Source organism: Carlito syrichta, unplaced genomic scaffold, assembly GCF_000164805.1.
Source record: "Carlito syrichta isolate Samal-C Ts95f unplaced genomic scaffold, Tarsius_syrichta-2.0.1 Scaffold134178, whole genome shotgun sequence".
In the NCBI taxonomy this organism is placed as follows: Eukaryota; Metazoa; Chordata; class Mammalia; order Primates; family Tarsiidae; genus Carlito; species Carlito syrichta.
The window spans coordinates 23,060-41,313 of record NW_007078274.1 but is presented as its reverse complement, the minus strand read 5'-3'; the positions used below and the strand labels follow the sequence as shown (position 1 = coordinate 41,313).

General features: G+C 46.8%; 1 protein-coding gene across 1 annotated transcript in view; it reads left to right on the top strand.

The window, feature by feature from the left end:
- Positions 1 to 15,343, top strand: part of LOC110594755 (sialic acid-binding Ig-like lectin 8) — an 18,822-nt gene extending 3,479 nt beyond the window's left edge. The window contains exons 2-7 of the mRNA XM_021708195.1: positions 171 to 443; positions 668 to 715; positions 1,620 to 1,877; positions 2,785 to 2,875; positions 4,627 to 4,723; positions 15,101 to 15,343. Of these exons, the coding sequence (XP_021563870.1) occupies positions 171 to 443; positions 668 to 715; positions 1,620 to 1,877; positions 2,785 to 2,875; positions 4,627 to 4,723; positions 15,101 to 15,343 (1,010 nt within the window). The remainder of the gene's footprint in view (positions 1 to 170; positions 444 to 667; positions 716 to 1,619; positions 1,878 to 2,784; positions 2,876 to 4,626; positions 4,724 to 15,100) is intronic.
- Positions 15,344 to 18,254: the final 2,911 nt, after the last annotated feature.

The following is an 18,254-nucleotide window of genomic DNA, read 5'->3' as shown; positions in this document are numbered from 1 at the left end:
GGGAAAGTTGTGGGGCCACAGGGCAGGGCTGGGATAGGACCCCATCCTGGGAGGGGGTTGGAGTGAAGCATTTTGGACTCCAGGGGAGGAGCTGGACCAGAGCCTGAGCTTCTCCAAGGCCACACCTCGGACCCTCCTTCCTAATCCTATGTGCTTCCTCTCCTCATTAGATCTGACTCCCTACATCCTCAACCCAGGGATCCTGGAGTCCGGCCGCCCTAGGAACCTGACCTGCTCTGTGTCCTGGGCCTGTGAACAGGGAAGGCTCCCCACGATCTCCTGGATGGGGACCTCTGTGTCCCCCCGGAGCCCCATCAGCGCTGCCTCCTCAGTGCTCACCCTCATTCCGCAGCCCCAGGACCACAACTCCAGCCTCACCTGTCAGGTGACTTTGCCTGTGGCCGGTGTGACTGGGACCAGAACCATCCATCTCAATGTGTCCTGTGAGAGCTGGACCCGGGTCCCTGACTGGGGGTAAGGGGTAGGGGTCCCTGAGGGCAGCAGGACGGGAGTCAGGGCTAGACACAGTGCTCTGCATCCTAGAATCTGGTCAGGGGGTGAGGTCAGGAGGATCCAGGCTCTACCCTCCCCATAACGCAGCTCCAGATAGAGGGCCAGTGTCCACCACCCCTACAATGATGTGGATCTGTCCTGTCTTTCTGTCCAGACGCCCCTCAGAACTTGACAGTGACTGTCTACCAAGGAAATGACACAGGTAGGATGGAGCCCCCTCCTTGGGTGGGGGATCAAGACCTTCAGCTCAGGGCAGGGCCCCTCCTCATCCTGGACTCACTTGGTCATCAGAGACTCCCTTGTGGGTGAACCCAGGGCCGCTCCCCACTCTCAGTCACTGGACCCCTGAGCACCTTTCTCATCTACCCCTCACTGCCCTCAGACTCCTCCACACACACATGCCTTGGCCCACAGCAAGTACAGGGTGACATTTACACAGCAGGACTCTTCCAGGGCCTCATCACCGATCTCCTGAACATGCTTTCTGCTTCAACTTTTATTTCCCCCAAGAGTTCTGACCTAGGTCCTTCTGGGCAGGTGGTGGAGTCACATGGACTACAATCCTAAATGCACAGCACAGTCTGTCCCCAGTACCCGTCCCCTTCCCCAGAATCGACCCGTGTCTGTCCAGGCTGCTCTGAGTCTTGCTGTGTTCACCTTAAGTATCTCAGGGGTTGTTTGACATCAGTGGGATGAACTGTCCTCACTCTCCTCCAGGACTGTGTGGTGCCCATGAAAACAGATGGATCCTGATTCTGTGAACATCTTCTCCTCATGGGGAGCCAGGGCATTAACTGTTTTTCCCGTAGACATGCTTCAGTGAATAATCTCTTATCTGCTTCCACAAGGGTATATCTAAGCCTGCACAGTCAGTTCTTAAATGCAAAGTATCTGGGTTATATGTTTTTTCTAATTTTGAGAAATATGGCCAAGGAATTGTCAATGAAGGGCAGACAAGTCAACATTCTCAACAGTGAGGGGTGATAGTGTGTGTTTCCGGCATTTCAGTCTCTGTCTGTGTGCTAGCTCCCCCTCAACTGTCCTTTACTCTGTCTTTCTCTTTCTTCAGATCTCTGTTCTGTGACCCTCTGTCTCTTTCTCTCCAGTACCCAAAACACTGAGAGAAGATTCATCTCTTCGGGTTCTAGAAGGACAGCCACTACTCCTGGTTTGTGCTGCCAGCAGCAACCCTCCAGCCAGGCTGAGCTGGGCCCGGGGGAGCCTGACCCTGAGCCCCTCACAGCCCTCGAGCCCTGGGGTCCTGAAGCTGCCTCAGATGCACCTTGCAGATGAAGGAGAATTCACCTGCCGAGCTCAGAACCTTCTGGGCTCCCAGCATGTCTCCCTGAGCCTCTCCCTGCAGAGTGAGTGCAGAGGTGTCAGGGGAGGGACTGAGGGAAGAACACACCTGCTCTGCTCACCATTCAGCCAGCAGCCCCTGGACTCCAGAGAGGAGCTCAGGTCTGGTCTGTGCTCTGCTGTGAGGTCTGAACTTTCCCTAGATCCAAGGCATCCCTGTCTACTTCCTGTTAGGCAAGGGATGTGGGACGGGTGAGTGGAGGAAGGGGTTATTAAGGGAAGGGATCTGGGCCTGGACAGGTGTGTTAGGGAGACAAGGTCCTTGCTTTGCAGTTTAAGGATGAGGATGAGAAACATGAGGTATTACCTTGGGCACCACATTTTAAAAGACAAACATAAAACAATTCAGCAAGGGCGTGAAATAATATTGCGATTCAAATATCTTTAAAAAAAATAAAATTGTGGCTGGGCTCAGTGGCTCAGTCTGTACTCCCAGCACTTTAAGAGGCCAAGGCAAGTGGATTGCCTGAGCCTGTGGGTTAGATTACAGACCAGCCCAGGCAACTTGCCAAGACCTCGTCTCTACAATAAATCAAAAAAATTATCTGGGCACAGTAGCGTGCACCTCTAGTTCTGGCTACTTGAAAGGTTGAGGCAGAAGGAGCGCCAGAGCCCAGCAGGTTGATGCTGGGGTGGCCGTGGGCATGCCACTGCACTTCAGCCTGGGGGATGGAGTGAGACCTCAACTCAAATAAAATAAAATGGCAAAGTCACTCCACAGTGGACACAATATCAAAATTACAGGTGAAGACAGGAGCCCCCAACTCTGCTGCCTCACTCGCCTCATCCCATCCCCTCCTCCCTCCCATCCTGTCTGGGAGGGGAGAGGGGAGCAGATGTCTGGGAGTGGGAGGAGAGGAGACCAGTCCTGGGGTGAATCCTCCAATAGCTCCTGTCTACCCACAGATGGAGAGTGGCCTGGGTCAGGCATGATGCTGGGGCCCCTTGCGGGAGCCGGAGCCACCGCCCTGGTCTTCCTGTCCTTCTGCGTCATCTTTGTCGCGTGAGCATCGACCTTGGGGAGGGTGGGAGGTCCTGGGGAAGGACAGGCTGGGAGCAGAGTCCCTGGGGCCAGAGCTGGAAGGACCCAAATGGGCCAAGAGCTGGAAGCAAGGGTAGGAAGGAAGTCCAAACCTGGTGAGAATTTCCCCAGTGCCCTTGGTTGTGGGGCACAGAGGCTGTGAACCTCAGGTCCCAAGTCCACGAAAGGAAACCTATGTTCTCAACATTGGGGTCTGCAGGACGGGACCACTCCTCTCCCACTCAGTCACTCCTCCACCCCCGCCCTGACCAGCCCCTTAATAGTTAACAACGGCAGAAGTCTGGGTCTAACTTATGCAGGCAAACCCCAGAATTAGGAATCAGTTGAGAAGCCAAGTGGTTTCTTGACTTTGTGCAGGAAGGAAAATTCAAGCACCAGCCATAAGTAGAACAGTAAGTTTATACAAGAAAGGCAGACGTGGGAAAATGGCCACCCGATAGGCAGAGCAACCCACATGTACACAGGATATTTGTTTTTTGTTTTGTTTTGTTTTTTTAGTTGGAGTGTCACTCCAACGTCCAGGCTGGAATGCAGTAGGATATTTGTTTTTAATGCCTCTTTCTTGATGATATGCTATGCAGAGGGGTGGATTATTCATGGGTTTTCCAGGAAAGGGGTGGAGAGTTCTCAGAATTGAAGGTTCCTACCCCATTTTAACCATACAAGGTAACATCTGCAAGTTGCCAAGGTGATTGTAAACTGTCATGGCACTGGTGGGCGCGTCCTCTAGCATGCTGATGTAGTATATTAAAAATTAGTGTATAATGAGCAAAAAAGGACAAATAGAGGTCATTATCTTGGTCTCCACTGGCTCTAGCCTGTCTTCTTACCGCATCTCATCCTGTCAGTGAGGTTCCAGGCCTGTGATCTTTATCTTGGAAACTAGTCCTGCTGATCCCTACCTTACGCCCACTGCTGCCCAATCTGGTCAAGCTTGAAAAGCTCTCTGCTCCAATAAAACTTTATTTACAAAGTGGGGACCAGGTAGGCACAGTGGTTCAAGCCTGTAATCCTAGCGCTTTGGGAAGTCGAGGTCAGAGGATTGCCTGAGCCCAGGGATTCAAGACCAGCCTGAACAACTTGGAGAGAGCTCATCTCTACAATAAATCAAAAAAAATATTAGCTGGGCATGGTAGCGCATGCCTGTTGTTCCAGCTACTTGGAAGGCTGAGGTGGAAGGATCGCTGGAGCCCAGCAGGTCAAGGCTGCAATGGCCGTGAGCTTGCCACTGCACTCCAGCCTGGGAAACAAAGTGAGACTCCAATTTAAAAAAAAAACCCAAAGTGGGGACCAGAGGGAGGCCCAAACTTTACCTGTACTATTACCACTTGCATACCTAATCCTGAATTGTACCCCACATCTTTAAAATAAAATTAAAAACTAAAATAAATAAATAAATAACTTTATTTACATAATCAAGCAGTGGGCAGGATTTTACCTGAGGGCTGTTAGTTTGCCAACCCCTGACCTAAAGACAAGGCCCAGACTCCTCAGCCCTGCACATTTCTAGCCTCCTAAATACCTGCCTCTCCAGTAGAACAGGAATTAGGGTGAGGTAACAGAGACACTTCCTCCAATGCAAAATTTAAAAGGATACCAAAAATCTCAGGAATTGAGACAAAGTTTTTATGCACTATTTTAAAAAAGTCAAAATTAATTTTTAAAACACAATGATAAGCAAAATATCAAGGCTCTCTGATCTCTTCACTCAGAGTGAGGTCCTGCAGGAGGAAGTCGGCAAGGCCAGCAGCAGGTGAGGGTGATGCAGGCATGGAGGACGCAGACGCTGTCAGGGGCTCAACTTCTCAGGTGAGTGATGTAGGCATCTCCACATCCAGCCTCCAGCCTGGACACCTCCCACAGGATGGCCCACAGGATTGCTCAGCTGGGTTTAGCCAAAGTGTCTCTCCACCTTTCTTCCTCCTCCCAAGTTGGCTTCTCTGCAGGATTTCCCATCTTGCTGTTAACAAAAAGATGCCAAACTCTGTAAAATATTTTAAGATGGTTTGTTCTGGGTAATATGATTGGCCTTAGGCCCAAGAAAACTCATCCTCAGGAGGTCCTGAGAATCTGTGCCCAGGGTGGTTGAATGGCAGTTTGGTTATATACATTTTAAGGAGGCAGATGTTAGAAAACTCATAAATCCATACATGTGAGATTTTCATTGGTTCTGCCTGGGAAGGAGGGACATTTCCAAGTGGGGGCTTGCAGGTTATAGGTGGCAAGTTGAAGCAAGGTGCAGGTTCCGGGTTGAAGCTGTACATGGTGGCTCATGCCTTTAATCCCAGAACTTTGAGAGGTTGAGGCAAGAGGATTACCTGAGCCCAGGGGTTCAAGAACAGCCTGGGCAACATGGCGAGACTTCATCTCTACATAAATCAAAAAATTAGCCAAGCATGGTGGTGCAGGCCTGTAGTTTCAGCTACTTGGAAGGCTGAGGCAAAAGGATTACCTGAACCCTACAGGTCAAGGCTGCAATGTCCATGAGTGTGCCACTGCACTCCAGCCTGGGTGACAGAGTAAGAATCTGACTCAAAAAAAAAAAAGAAAAGAAAGAAAAAAGAATTTCTGAGTTGGAAATGTATAATTCCTATCTATGGAATTTTGGAAATCAGTAGAGTACCAAGTGACTGGGGTCTGGGAGTCCCCCAGAGATGGCTTTGCAGGGGCATAAAATATTTTGATTTTCTTCTTTATCTGTTGTGTGATATCATGCCAGGTTCAGGTTGGAAAATAAACTTTGGTGTACAGGGTAACAGGAGAATAAGCCCTATCTGTTCATCCTTCTCAGATATTATTGTCCTAGTCTCTTCATTAGGAATTTGGTTAAGAGAAGAAAGGTCAGAGTTGAGTCCTTATTGCTGACGGCAGGACAACACCCTCCCCCAGAGGAGTTGCCTCCTCCAGGCATTCCTTCTTTTCTACAATCCGAAGTTCCCCAAGTCTTACTTGCTTCCCCTTTAAGAACAGCTAACATTGGTCTCCCCCCCACACCACCACCACCTCTCATTCCATCCCGACCCATCTCATTGCTGAGGTCTCAGGATCTCTGTCTTGGACCCCCTCACCTCCCGGCCTCTCACCTCGCCTTCTATACTGGAGGGACCATCTAGAAGTCATCACTAGCCTGGCTCGGTGGTTCAACCTGTCATCCCGCGCCTTTGGGAGGCTGAGGTGAGTGGATTGCCTGAGCCTGCGGGTTCGAGACCCGCCTGGGCAGCGAGACCTCATCTCTACAATACATTAAAAAAAAATCAGCCGGGCATGGTAGCGCATGCCTGTAATTCCGGCTACTGGGAAGGCTGAGGCGGAAGGATCGCCGGAGCCCAGCAAGTCGAGGCGGCGGTGGCCGGGAGCGGCCACTGCACTCCAGTCTGGGCGACAGAGTGAGACACCAACTCAAAAAAAAAAGAAGTCATCACTGTCCAATTCCTCTGCATTTGAATGGCTGTTGTCCACCCCGACACTGACCAGAGCTGAGGCCAGAAACCCTTATCTGTAAAGGCCAGTGAGTACATATTTTTGGCTCTCTGGGCTGTGGAGTCTGTTGCAGCTACTCAACTCTGCTGTGGTAGCAGAAAGGCAACCCCAGAAAATGAAATGATGAATGAAAATGATGAGCTCAGCTGTGTTCCAATGAAACTTTATTTACAAAATCAGGCAGGGGGCAGGATTTGACCCACAGGCTGCAGTTTACCAACCCTGACCTAGAGAATGAGGCCCAGGCTCCTCAGTCTGCAGCCCTGCACATTCTGGCCTTCTAAGCCCCTGCCACTCTGGTAGGGCAGGAATTATGGTGAGGTGAATGAGACCCTTCCTTCAATGCAAAATTTAATGGGGTGCCAGAAATCTCAGTAATTAGACAAAGTTTTGATGTGCTATTTTTAAAAACATCAAAATTAACTTAGCCAGGCACAGCGGCTCATATCTGTAATCCCAGCACTTTGGGAGGTGGTAGCAAGAGGATTGACTGAGCCCAGGAGTTCAAAACCAGGCTGGACAACATGGCAAGACCTTGTCTCTACAATAAGTCAAAAAAATTAGCCAGGCATAGTGGTGTGTGCCTGTAGTTCCAGCTACTTGGAAGACTAATACCAAAGGATTGCCCGAACCCAGCAGGTCGAGGTTGTGGTGGCGGGGGGCATGCTACTGCACTCCAGCCTGGGTGACAGATTGAGACTGCTATTTTTTTTTTTTAATTCACTTTTAAAAACAATGAAGGCCGGGCTCAGTGGCTCAGCCTGTAATCCCATGCTTTGGGAAGCCGAGGTGAGTGAATTACCTGAGTCCGCGGGTACGAGACCCGCCTGGCAACTTGGTGAGACCTCATCTCTACAATAAAAAAAAAAAAAACTTAGCCGGGCGTGGTAACTTGGAAGACTGAGGCAGAAGGATCGCTGGAGCCCAGCAGGTCGAGGCTGTGGTGGCCGGAAGCGGCCACTGCATTCCAGTCTGGGCAACAGAGTGAGACTTCAACTCAAAAAAAAAAAAAAAAAAAAACAATGAAGCTGGGTTCAGTGACTCATGCCTGCCATCCCAGCTCTTTGAGAGCCCAAAGCAGGAGGAATTCTTGAGACCAGAAATTCGAGACCAGCCTGTGAAACAAACAGAGACATTATTTCTACAAAAAAAAAAAAAATTAGCTGGGCGTGGTGGTATGTGCCTATAGTCGCAGCTACACAGGAGGATGAGGCAAGAGGATTGCTTAAGCCCAGGAAACTGAGGCTGTGGGGACCTGTGATTATGCACTGCACTGCAGCCTGGGTGACAGATTGAAACCCTGTCTCCGGAAAAAAAAGTCCTCAACGATAAGTAAAACATCAAAATTTTAATAATGGCAGGATCAATAAACTAAAGTTAGTTAAAAATTATCAAAGATTATCCCCAAGCCAAGAGATATTGAGAAGCAGGGCCACATTCCCAGTGTAAAATGAGGGAAGAAAGAAATCGATTTTGAAAATATTATCTCTGCTTTGCTTCCAGTAGATCCAGAAAAGGAAAACTGGAATAAATCCTGTTTTGGATATAAACAAAATCTTGAAACTTGAAGTGGTATTTTAGTACACACCACTTTCCAATTTGTTAAAAATATTTTTAATTATTTTAATGTTACGGGAAAAGATTGATCATTAAAAATATACATATACACAAATAAATAGAGGCTTACATTTTGTTCTGCTCCAGGCTGCAACGGACTCAGCAGAACATTCCTTTTAATATGGATTTGTAAATATTTTTGTTTTCCATGGATTTTTGGCATTCATTTTATTTTTTAAATGTTGCATTGAAATATTATTTATCTCAACTTCTGAGATTTTTGTCACTCGTTAATTGAGGTCCTCATGTGCCTCACTTAGTTCCCAGCCCTGCCTCCCAATGCTGCCTGCCTCCACTCTGTGCCCTATCCATGCTGGACTCTGCATTGTTATCACCTGAACAAGGCTGTGTGTGCCTCTGGGTCTTTGCACGGGCTGTTCCTCCCTCCTCAAATGCCCTTCCCCCTCCCACCCCCATGTCTGTGCCTTCCTTCCTCTGGTGTAAATGTCACGCGCATCATTTATTGACTGTGTTCAGAGTGTAGAAGGTTCTGAGTAGCAGGGTAACATCGTCCTTTTATTCATTAATTCATTCAGGAAAAGGTATGAGCATCTCCCAAGAGACAAGCACTGTAGGTGTTGGGGATCCACTTGTGGAAAACATTAAAAAGTCTAGGGCGCCGGGCTCAGTGGCTCAGCCTGTAATCCCGCGCCTTTGGGAGGCTGAGGTGAGTGGATTGCCTGAGCCCGCGGGTTCGATACCCGCCTGGGCAGCGAGACCTTATCTCTACAATAAATCAAAAATAAATCAATTTTTAAAAATGTAGCGCATGCCTGTAATTCTGGCTACTTGGAAGGCTGAGGCGGAAGGATCGCCGGAGCCCAGCAGGTCGAGGCTGCGATGGCCGGGAGCAGCACTGCACTCCAGTCTGGGCGACAGAGTGAGACTCCAACTCAAAAAAAAAAGTCTAGGGCACCATGAAGTTTTATTCTAGACTGAAGGATATATCCTAATCAATCAACCAACCGAACAACTAGCCAAACAACAAATAAATAAATACGATAAAAAAGATAGACACACATTTCAGGGGAAATGTAGGGTGCAGAAATAGGAAGTGTTGAAGAGATGGCTTGTAGGTTTATTTTATTTTTTTCTTTTTTTTGAGTCAGAGTCCCACTCTGTCTCCCAGGCTGGAGTGCAATGACACGCACATGGCCACTGCAGCATCGACCTGCTGGGCTCAGGCGATCCTTCTGCCTCAACCTTCCAAGTAGCTGGAACTATAGGCATGTGCTACCATGCCCGGCTAATTTTTTTTTATATATACTATAGAGACAAGTTGCCCAGGCTGGTCTCGAATCCCTGGGCTCAGGCAATCCTCTCACCTCGTCCTCCCAAAGTGCTGGATTACAGGCTTGAGCCACCACACCCGACCTATTTTTGTTATCCATCCATTCATCCATCCACCTACCTATCGTGGTTAAAAACCCAGGTAAAATAAAATTTGCCATCTTAACCATTTGTGTGCGTATGGCTGTGCAACAAACCTCTAGAGAGTTTCAACTTGCAAAATGGAAACTCTCACCCACTGAATAACTCCCTACTTCCCCTTCTGCCTCCTCTGCCCCACCCCAGCCCTGGCAACTCCCATTCCACTTCCTGTGTCTATGAATTCGACTCCCCTAGATATCTCTGTAATCACCCAGTATCTCTCATCTTGTGACTGGCTTATGTCACTCTGTGTCCTCAAAGTTCATCCATGTTGTAGGATGTGACAGGCTCTCCTTTTGAAGTGAGTGGTATTCCACTGAGTGTATCCACAACACCTTTTCTTTAACCATGTGTTCACTGATAGACATCTGGGTTAGTTCCTCCTCTTGGCTATTGTGACTAATCCTGTAATGACATGGATGTGCAGATATTTTATCCAGGTCCTGCTGACAATCATTTTGGTTGTATACCAGAAAGTAGAACTGCTGGATCATGTATTAATTCTACTTGTAATTTTTTAGAAATTCCCATACTGTTTTCCACAGTGGCTACACCATTTCACATTCCCATCAACTGTGCATAAGTGTTCCCATTTCCCTACATTCTTACCAACATTCTGTTTTTTGTTTTTTTCTGTTTGTCTCTTTTTTTAGATTAGAAAATATAGTTTATTTATACAGTAAATTAGAAAAAGAGAGAAAAAGAGGAGAGTCACTTCCCCAAGCTAGGGGAAGGGACCAAAGCTCACGAAAACATAGCCTGATCATAGCTCAGAGAGCACATATCCACACCATACCTTAGCAAGGCAATGACTGCCTGTCTTTGAAAATGGCCATTCTAATGGGAGTGAGGTGATATCTCTTTATACTTTTGATGCGTATTTCTCTAATCATTAATGGTCTAAGCATCTTTTCATATGCTCATTGGCATAACTTCTTTGAAGAGATTTGTGTTCTTTGCCTATTTTAAAGCAGGGTATTTGCTGTTTTGTTGTTGTTGTAATATAGGAGTTATTCTTGCATGTTTAAACTTCAGTCACCTTCAAAGTACTCTGGTGTTATACGCCTATCAAGATGATTTTTCCAGTGCTCCAGATAGTTTTTGAACTCATCAATGTTGATGCCATTTAGTGCTTCTGCTAATTTTTGTTTCGCCTCTTCCACATAAGAAAAATGTTTCCCTTTGAGGACTTTTTCATCCTGGCACATAACATCTCTAAGGGTACCTGATCCTAAACCACGTGAGGTGAGGACCAGTGGGAGGCCCAAACTTCACCTGTACATAGACCACTTATGTACCTCATCCTGACTTGTACCCCACATTTTTAAAGGTTTTTAACTTTTAAATTTTTTATCTTAAAATTGTGGGGTACAATTCAGGATTAGGTATACAAATATTCATTGTGCAGGTACCATTGTTGATGAGGTGTGCCCCTAACCCACATTTTAAAAATAAAGGGGAAAAGAAAAAAGCTGCTCGGGTTGAGATCAGGTGAATAGGGAGGATAAGGCACAGAGTATTGCCAGTTTTTAGTCAAAAACTGCTGAACACTCAGCATGGTGTGGGCAGGTGCTTGGTCATGGTGGAGGGACCAGTCACCTGTTTGCCACAACTCAGGAGGTTTCTTCCAAAATGCAGCCTCTCACAACAATGCTAGCTGGCACACTGATACCAACAGGTTCCTGGAACACTTACTTAGTGGGGGAAGCCTGTACTACAGGGGTTCCCACCAAAGAAAAGATAATTTCGGGGTTTTTGGGTTCCCCTTCATATGCTTTACAAATATTCTCTGCATTCAGTAGGGGAATAGAGCATGGACATTTTGGTAGCCATCATGCTTCCTATCAAGGGATATAATGTTAGTGATGTTTGAGCAAAATCACAAAGGAGGTTCAGAGCCTGACACTGGATTGTGGGATGGAAGAGACTTCTAGGCAGAGGGAAGAGCAGGGACAGCGCTCAGACACAGGAAACTGACCAGCGAGAGGGGGAGAAATGGGGAAGCTTATGATTTAGACAGAGGGAGACAGGGCCAACAAACAGGAAGTGAGTTTGGAGAAGTTGAGCTTGTATGTAAATCATGTCTGACCACACAGACCACCATAAGCGTTTGGTGTTTTGAGCAGAAGAATCGACTCAACTTTCACTTTCACAGGATCCTCTGATAGCTGTGTACAGAGTAGGGTGGCAGAGAAGGGCAGTAGCAGAGGAGTTAAAGAGGAGGCTGATGAGCATTCCAGGCAGTAGGTGATGCTGGCTGGAACCAGGAGGCAGCAGTGATGGGCATGACTGGCTTGGGGGGAGGGGAGGGAATGGATTGGGAGTGAGTGTGAATGACCGAGAGGGGGGTAGGATAACTCCTAGATGTCTGCCCTAAGCAGTGGCAAGATATTGTTAGGTGGAAATGTTAGGCTGGTGCCAGGAAGTAGCAAAGATTTGTACAAGAATCAAGCAAGCAAAAAAGTTTACTCACTTTCCAGGAGAGGAAAGGTACACAACACTAAGAGAAGCATTGGCACCCGAATGCTTGAAGCTGGGGGATTATATGACTTTTTTTTCAGGAAGTTGGAAATGGGAGTTGATTGTTTTGCAAAGAGCTTTCCAGTAGAACATGACGGTGGGGTGTTGTTGTTGCCATGGTGATTAGCTGCTCAGGATGCCTAAGTTTCAGGTCATTGATCATGTAGATAGGGAGACTGGACAAGAGTCTGTAAGACAAATTCTTAAAACACCTACATTGACTTTCCTTTCACTTGGGAAACCAAAGGTATAATGAAACTTAGCTGGGGGTGTGGTATCATTCTTGGCTCTAAATGTTCTTAAAACAGGATAGGTTATTTTTGTTAAGATGAGCAACCTGTGGCCATAAGATAATCAGTCGAATGCTTGGGAAAGTTGAGCCACAGTTATATCAGGAAAAATTGAGGCAAGTTTCTGTTAGGTTTGTTTTAGGATGACTAAAGTAACTCCATTTTGCTTCTGCCCTTTCATCGAAGCTGAAAAGAGATTTAGGGAGAAAAGGAGACGTTCATCTTGAATAGTCCAAGTTTATTTTATTTTTCTTTCCATGAAAGTGAAGTGGTATATGAATAGGTTGAATTTGTTGTGCATTTGTACAAGAGAGGGGAGACTTCAAGTATACCACTGGACAGAAGTCTATAGTCAGGAGAGGGGATGGGACTGGGGTGTAGATTTGGGAGACCTCAGTTAATAGGTGACATGAAGCCAACACAGTGGATGAGATTACCAAGCAAAGATGCTGAAGGACAGTGTGATGCCATCAGTGAGTAGAGAGGGGCTTCTGAGGTGGGCAGCTGGGGCCTCTGCTGCAAAGTTCAGGATGGGGACCCCTGGCGACCTTGACAATGGCAGTGCTTTGAGGTGGGGTGTGGAAGTCTACATTAGAATTAGAGGGAATAGAAGGAGCCAGATCACACACAATTCTGTGGAGGCGTCTGCTGTTTGGGTAGCATCAGGGAGGGACTGAGGCTGAGGAGGGTCCTCCCAGGTCATCTCCATCACTCTCTCAAGTGTGAGTCTGTGTCAGTTTCCTGTTGCTGCTGAGACAAATAACCCCACAGCCAGTGGCTTCAAGCAATCTCAATGCATTGTCTAAGAGTTCTGGAAGGTACAAGACTGACATGGGTTTCATTATGCTAAAACCAAGGCGTTGACAGGCAGGGCTGGTTCTTTCTGGAGACTCCAGGAGAGGACGCACTTTTTTGACTTTTCCAGCTCCTGGGGGATCCTTTCTTCCTTGGCTCAGGCCCTTCCTCTATCTACAAAGGGAGCAGCTTTGCACCTCCCAGCCACTCCCTGCCCTCCTCCTTTCACTTGTAAAGACCCTATGATTACATTGGACTCACCCAAAAAGTCCAGGATAATCTCCCCATCTCAATAGTCTTAACTTAGTTCCGTCTGTGAAGCCCCTTTTGCCATGTGAGGCAGCATATTCAGGGGAATAGAGCATGGACATTTTGGTAGCCATCATGCTTCCTATCAAGGGATATAATGTTTTTGACTGGATTTTCCCAACTGCCCCCAACCTAAGGATGAGCTTCCCAAGAGCAGGTGCCATGTCTGAATCAAGACCCTGTAATTCTCTCTTACTTACCCTCTTCTGCCCATCTCATCATAATTCACAATTAGATATTTATTTGTTTGACACTCATTTATTGCTTCCTTTACCAATTGAAGAGGGAGCTACAGGAAGTCAGGGCCCACATCTACCATGTCCACCACTGTGACCGACACTCAGCTCAGGACCTCACTCATCAGGCCTCAGCAGGACACCAGGCTCTGGGGTCAGGAAATAATGACTGGATCGGGTCCTGGTTGAACAGGGAGTTTGGACATGCTATTTACTGTTTTGACCTCAGTTCTCATATCTATAAAATAAAGACAATAATAAAATACCTTCCTCATGGGGTTCTTTGGATAAGTTAATGAGACTAGAAGTATTAGCTTAAAATATCCCAGGGGTACCTCCAAAATGTTGGGTCAGACCTGCCAGGGGGGTGTCTGTGATCCAATGTGTGAGATGCAAAGAATTGCATTTGGATTGGAAAATATAGTTTATTTAGAAAGTAAGTTGGAGCCGGGCTCTGTGGCTCAGCCTGTAATCCCACGCTTTGGGAGGCTGAAGTGAGTGGATTGCCTGAGCCTGCGGGTTCGAGACCCGCCTGGGCAACTTGGCGAGACCTCATCTTTACAATAAATCAAAAAATTAGCCAGGCATGGTAGCGCACGCCTGTAGTTCCAGCTACTTGGAAGGTGAGGCGGAAGGATCGCCGGAGCCCAGCAGTCGAGGCTGCGGTGGCCAGGAGCGGCCACTGCACTCCAGTCTGGGCGACAGAGTGAAACTCCAACTCAAAAGAAAAAGAAAGTAAGTTGGAGAGAGAGAGAAGAGAGGAGATTCACCTCCCCAAGGTAGGGGAGGAGACCAAAGCTAAGAAAACATGGTGGCCATAGTTCAACGTGCACATGACCTGGTCAGTGCATAACAAAACAATGACCAATAGCTACTTGAGGCTGAATGCTTTTAAACCTTCCCTTTTGATGGGGGGCAGTTTGTTAAGGTGAATGGGTCGTGGTCTGTTTCATGGTCTGTTTAATATTATCACGAAGGAGAAGGTAAGCACAGGTACTGACATCAGATGATGGACAGCAGGCAGATGGGTGGGCTAGTCACATGACGGCAGCCATGATATGGGGTCTGTGTCATGAAGGTCACAGAAAGGCTGATTAGGTTAACATGTTTCTTATGCAAATGCTTGGACTAGAAAAACTAATTATTACAAAACAAGCTGGGGAAGGATTGATAAAACAATTATCAATAGCTACCTCTGATAAACCAGTTCTGTCCTTGGCTAGTAATTAGAGGGTAAATTAAAATGAACTGCTAGAGAAATATGACAAAGCTAAGCAATGTAAAAATGGCTGCATCTTATATTGACTCCATCTTATGTCTTTTAAAGTAAACTCCAAATAATATGTTCATTAAGTATTAAATATTTGAAGGAAGCATGAATGAAGGAGAGTTCAACAAAAATGTGTGAGGGGTGAATGGAAGAAGGACCTCAGGGGCATCCTTCCCAGCCTCTGTCTGCTTTACCCTGCCCCCATGTTCTGCTCTGACTCTCTTCTCTCTCCACTTAGGTCTCCTTGGTTAAGCCACAGGCAAACAACAGCCCCCCAGCCCAGCCTCCTCCATCTATGGTCGCCTCCACCTCCGGGGAGGACCAAGAGATCCACTATGCTTCACTCAGCTTCCATAAGATAAAACCTCAGGAACCAGAGGGCAACGAATACTCAGAGATCAAGATCCACAAGGGAGAGGCTGCAGAGACTCAGCCCTGGGTGAGGGTTCACGATCCCTCAGAAACCAGGGAAAAGTCATAGGCTGATTCCTGTGGAACCAAATTCTTCCCAAGCACCTCACAACAGAACAGAACACCAGAGATTACTCCTCCTGGCCAACCCCTTGACCAAGATCTCCCCTTTCTCCGCTCACTCCATCCAGACTCCACCCCAGCCTCTGGTGTCCACCATCCTGCTCTCTTCTATGAGGTTTAATTTTTCAGATTTCACCTAAAAGTGGAATGATGCGGTGTTTTTCTCTGGGCCTGACTTACTTCACTTAACATAATACCCTGGAGGTTCAATCCATATCCTCTCAAATGACAGAGTAATGAATTATATATCTCACTGTGTGTGTGGTGGGCTAGGTAGCTGGAATTGCAGGGGCGAAAGTATTCACCAAGACAGTCAAGAATTAAGAAAGATAGGTTTATTAAAGAGAAGATACTTTGCAAAGGGAACAAAGGGCAAGACAGCAGTGAGAATGTCTAAAAGGAAGTCTGAGGGTCTTCTCAGTGGAGTTTGACATTCTTTATGGTTAGGGTGAGTTTTAGGATGCCCATCATGTGTTTGGGTTTCTGCCATACAAATGAGGTAGGTCTGATTGGTTGATGTTTGGCCTTGATTGTAAACCACTCAGGGGCTACTATGCAAATAAAGCAATTCTGGTTGGTTGATGTTTGACCTTGATTGTAAGCTGCTCGGTTGCCAGTCATGCCAATAAAGCAGTTCTGATTGGTAGATGTTTCACCTTGATTGTAAGCCGCTCAGGCACCAGTCAGAGGTTTGTAAGGCGGCTGGTTGATTATGGACTTCTGTTTCTTTAATATCAATAGTGCCTCATGTTCCTCCACATATCTCCAAATCGCTAGAGAATTTTAAATGTTCTCACCCTGACCAGGCTCGGTGGCTCAGCCTGTAATCCGTGCACTTCAGGAGGCCAAGGTGTGGAGATTGTCTGAGCCTGCAGGTTCGAGACCAGTCCAGACAACTCGGTGAGATCTCATTTCTACAATAAATCAAAAATTAGCCGGGCATGGTAGCACACCCCTGTAGGTCCAGCTACTTGGAAGGCTGAGGCAGAAGGATCGCCTGAGCCTAGCAGGTTGAGGCTACGGTAGCCATGAGCGTGTCACTATGCTCCAGTTGGGCCATGGGGTGAGACTCCAACTCAAATAAATGTTCTTGCCCAAAAGAAGTGATAAATATTTGTGGTAATGGATATGCTAATGATCCCGATTTGATCATCCCACAATGTGTTTTTACATGGGAACATAACTGGGGCTCTCTCAAGGCTGTTCAAGACAGAACTGGATTTTTTTTTCTGAGTCGGGGTCTCAGTCTGTCGCCCAGGCTGAAGTGCAGTGGCATTATCATGACTCATTGCTGCCTCAAACTCCTGGGCTCAAGCAATCCTCCCACTTCAGCCTCCCAGCTAGTTCCCAGCTACTTTTTTTTACTTTTTGTAGAGATGAGGTCTCACTGTGTTTCCCAGGCTGGTCTTGAACTCCTGGGCTCAAGCAACTCTCCCACCTCAGCCTCCCAAAGTGCTGGGTTTACAGGTGTGAGCCACCATGCCAGGAAGATTTGGAATTTAAGCCTGGTCTGATTCTGAGGTCTCTTCTCTCATCTGACATTGAGTCAAGCAACCATTGGTTGGTCACTTCTTGGTCTTAAATTTGTAAGAAATAATATTCCTTGACGACTTTTGATTTTTATTGAAGAGGGGACATCAAATGGCCCAGAGTCTTAGGGACAAGACAGGGCATTGAGAAGAGGAAGGGGGAGACCCCTGGCCAACTTTTTGGCAGGTCTTTATTTATTTGTATTTTTCAAAACTTAATTTTCTATTGCAGATTGTCCATGTGTTTGCTTTTCCTTGAATTTTAAAAGTATCACTTGTTTTTCAGTTGAGGCAAGATTTATAAAGAAACACTCACATTATAACTGTGCAATTCCATGAGTTTTGCCAAACATGTACATGAGTGTAACCAGCATCCCAATCAGGGATACAGACATTTTCCAGCATTCCAGAAAGATTCATGTGCCCATTCCCAGTCAACCCCCAACCCTGAGAGCCACCACTCTCTGATTCCTACCACCAGAGATTACTTATCTGTGTCCTTGAACTTCACAGACTTGTCCTCGCACAGTGAGCCCTCTCATGTCTGTTTGGTTGTTCACTCAGTATTGTGTGTTAGGACTCACCTGTGTTGTCTAGTGTCAGCATTCTGCTCCTTTTTATTGCTCCATAGGATTCCATCGTATGAGTCTACCACAGTTTGTTTACCCAATTTTTTCTGTTCATAAATATTTGGTTTCTTTGTTTTTTATGATTATGAATACCCCTGCTGTGATTGTATTTGCACAAGATCGAATCGAGGTGTATTTTGATTTCTCTCAGGTGTTTGGGGCAGGACCGAGATGGGACAATGAGGTCAGAATCAAACGATGGGTGTTCAAGAGTCTCCAAGCTATCTCCATAGAGGCCAGCAGCAGGGGGGATGGGGGTGGAGAACTGGAGATGGACACTGGAAAACATCAGGAGGTTCAAAGACCCTGATCATGAACACACACTGTTGTGGGGCATGTCACCCCGAAGAGATATGACCAAGTCCTAACTCCTAGTACCTGTCAGTGTGAGTTCATTTTGAAATAGAATTTTTTTGCCTATGAATGTGACTTACTTTTGAAATAGAATTCTTCTTTTTAGGTGAGGCTCACTCTGTCACCCAGACTGGAGTGCAGTGGTATGATCACAGCTCACCACAGCTCAACCTTCTGAATTCAGATAATCCTTCCACCTCAGTCTTCCAAGTATCTGGGACAGCAGGCACATGCCACCACACCTGGCTGATTTTTGAAATTTTTTTGTAGAGTTGAAGTTTCATTGTGTTGCCCAGGCTGGTCTCAAACTCTTGAGCTCCAGCAGTCCTCTCACCTCAATCTGACA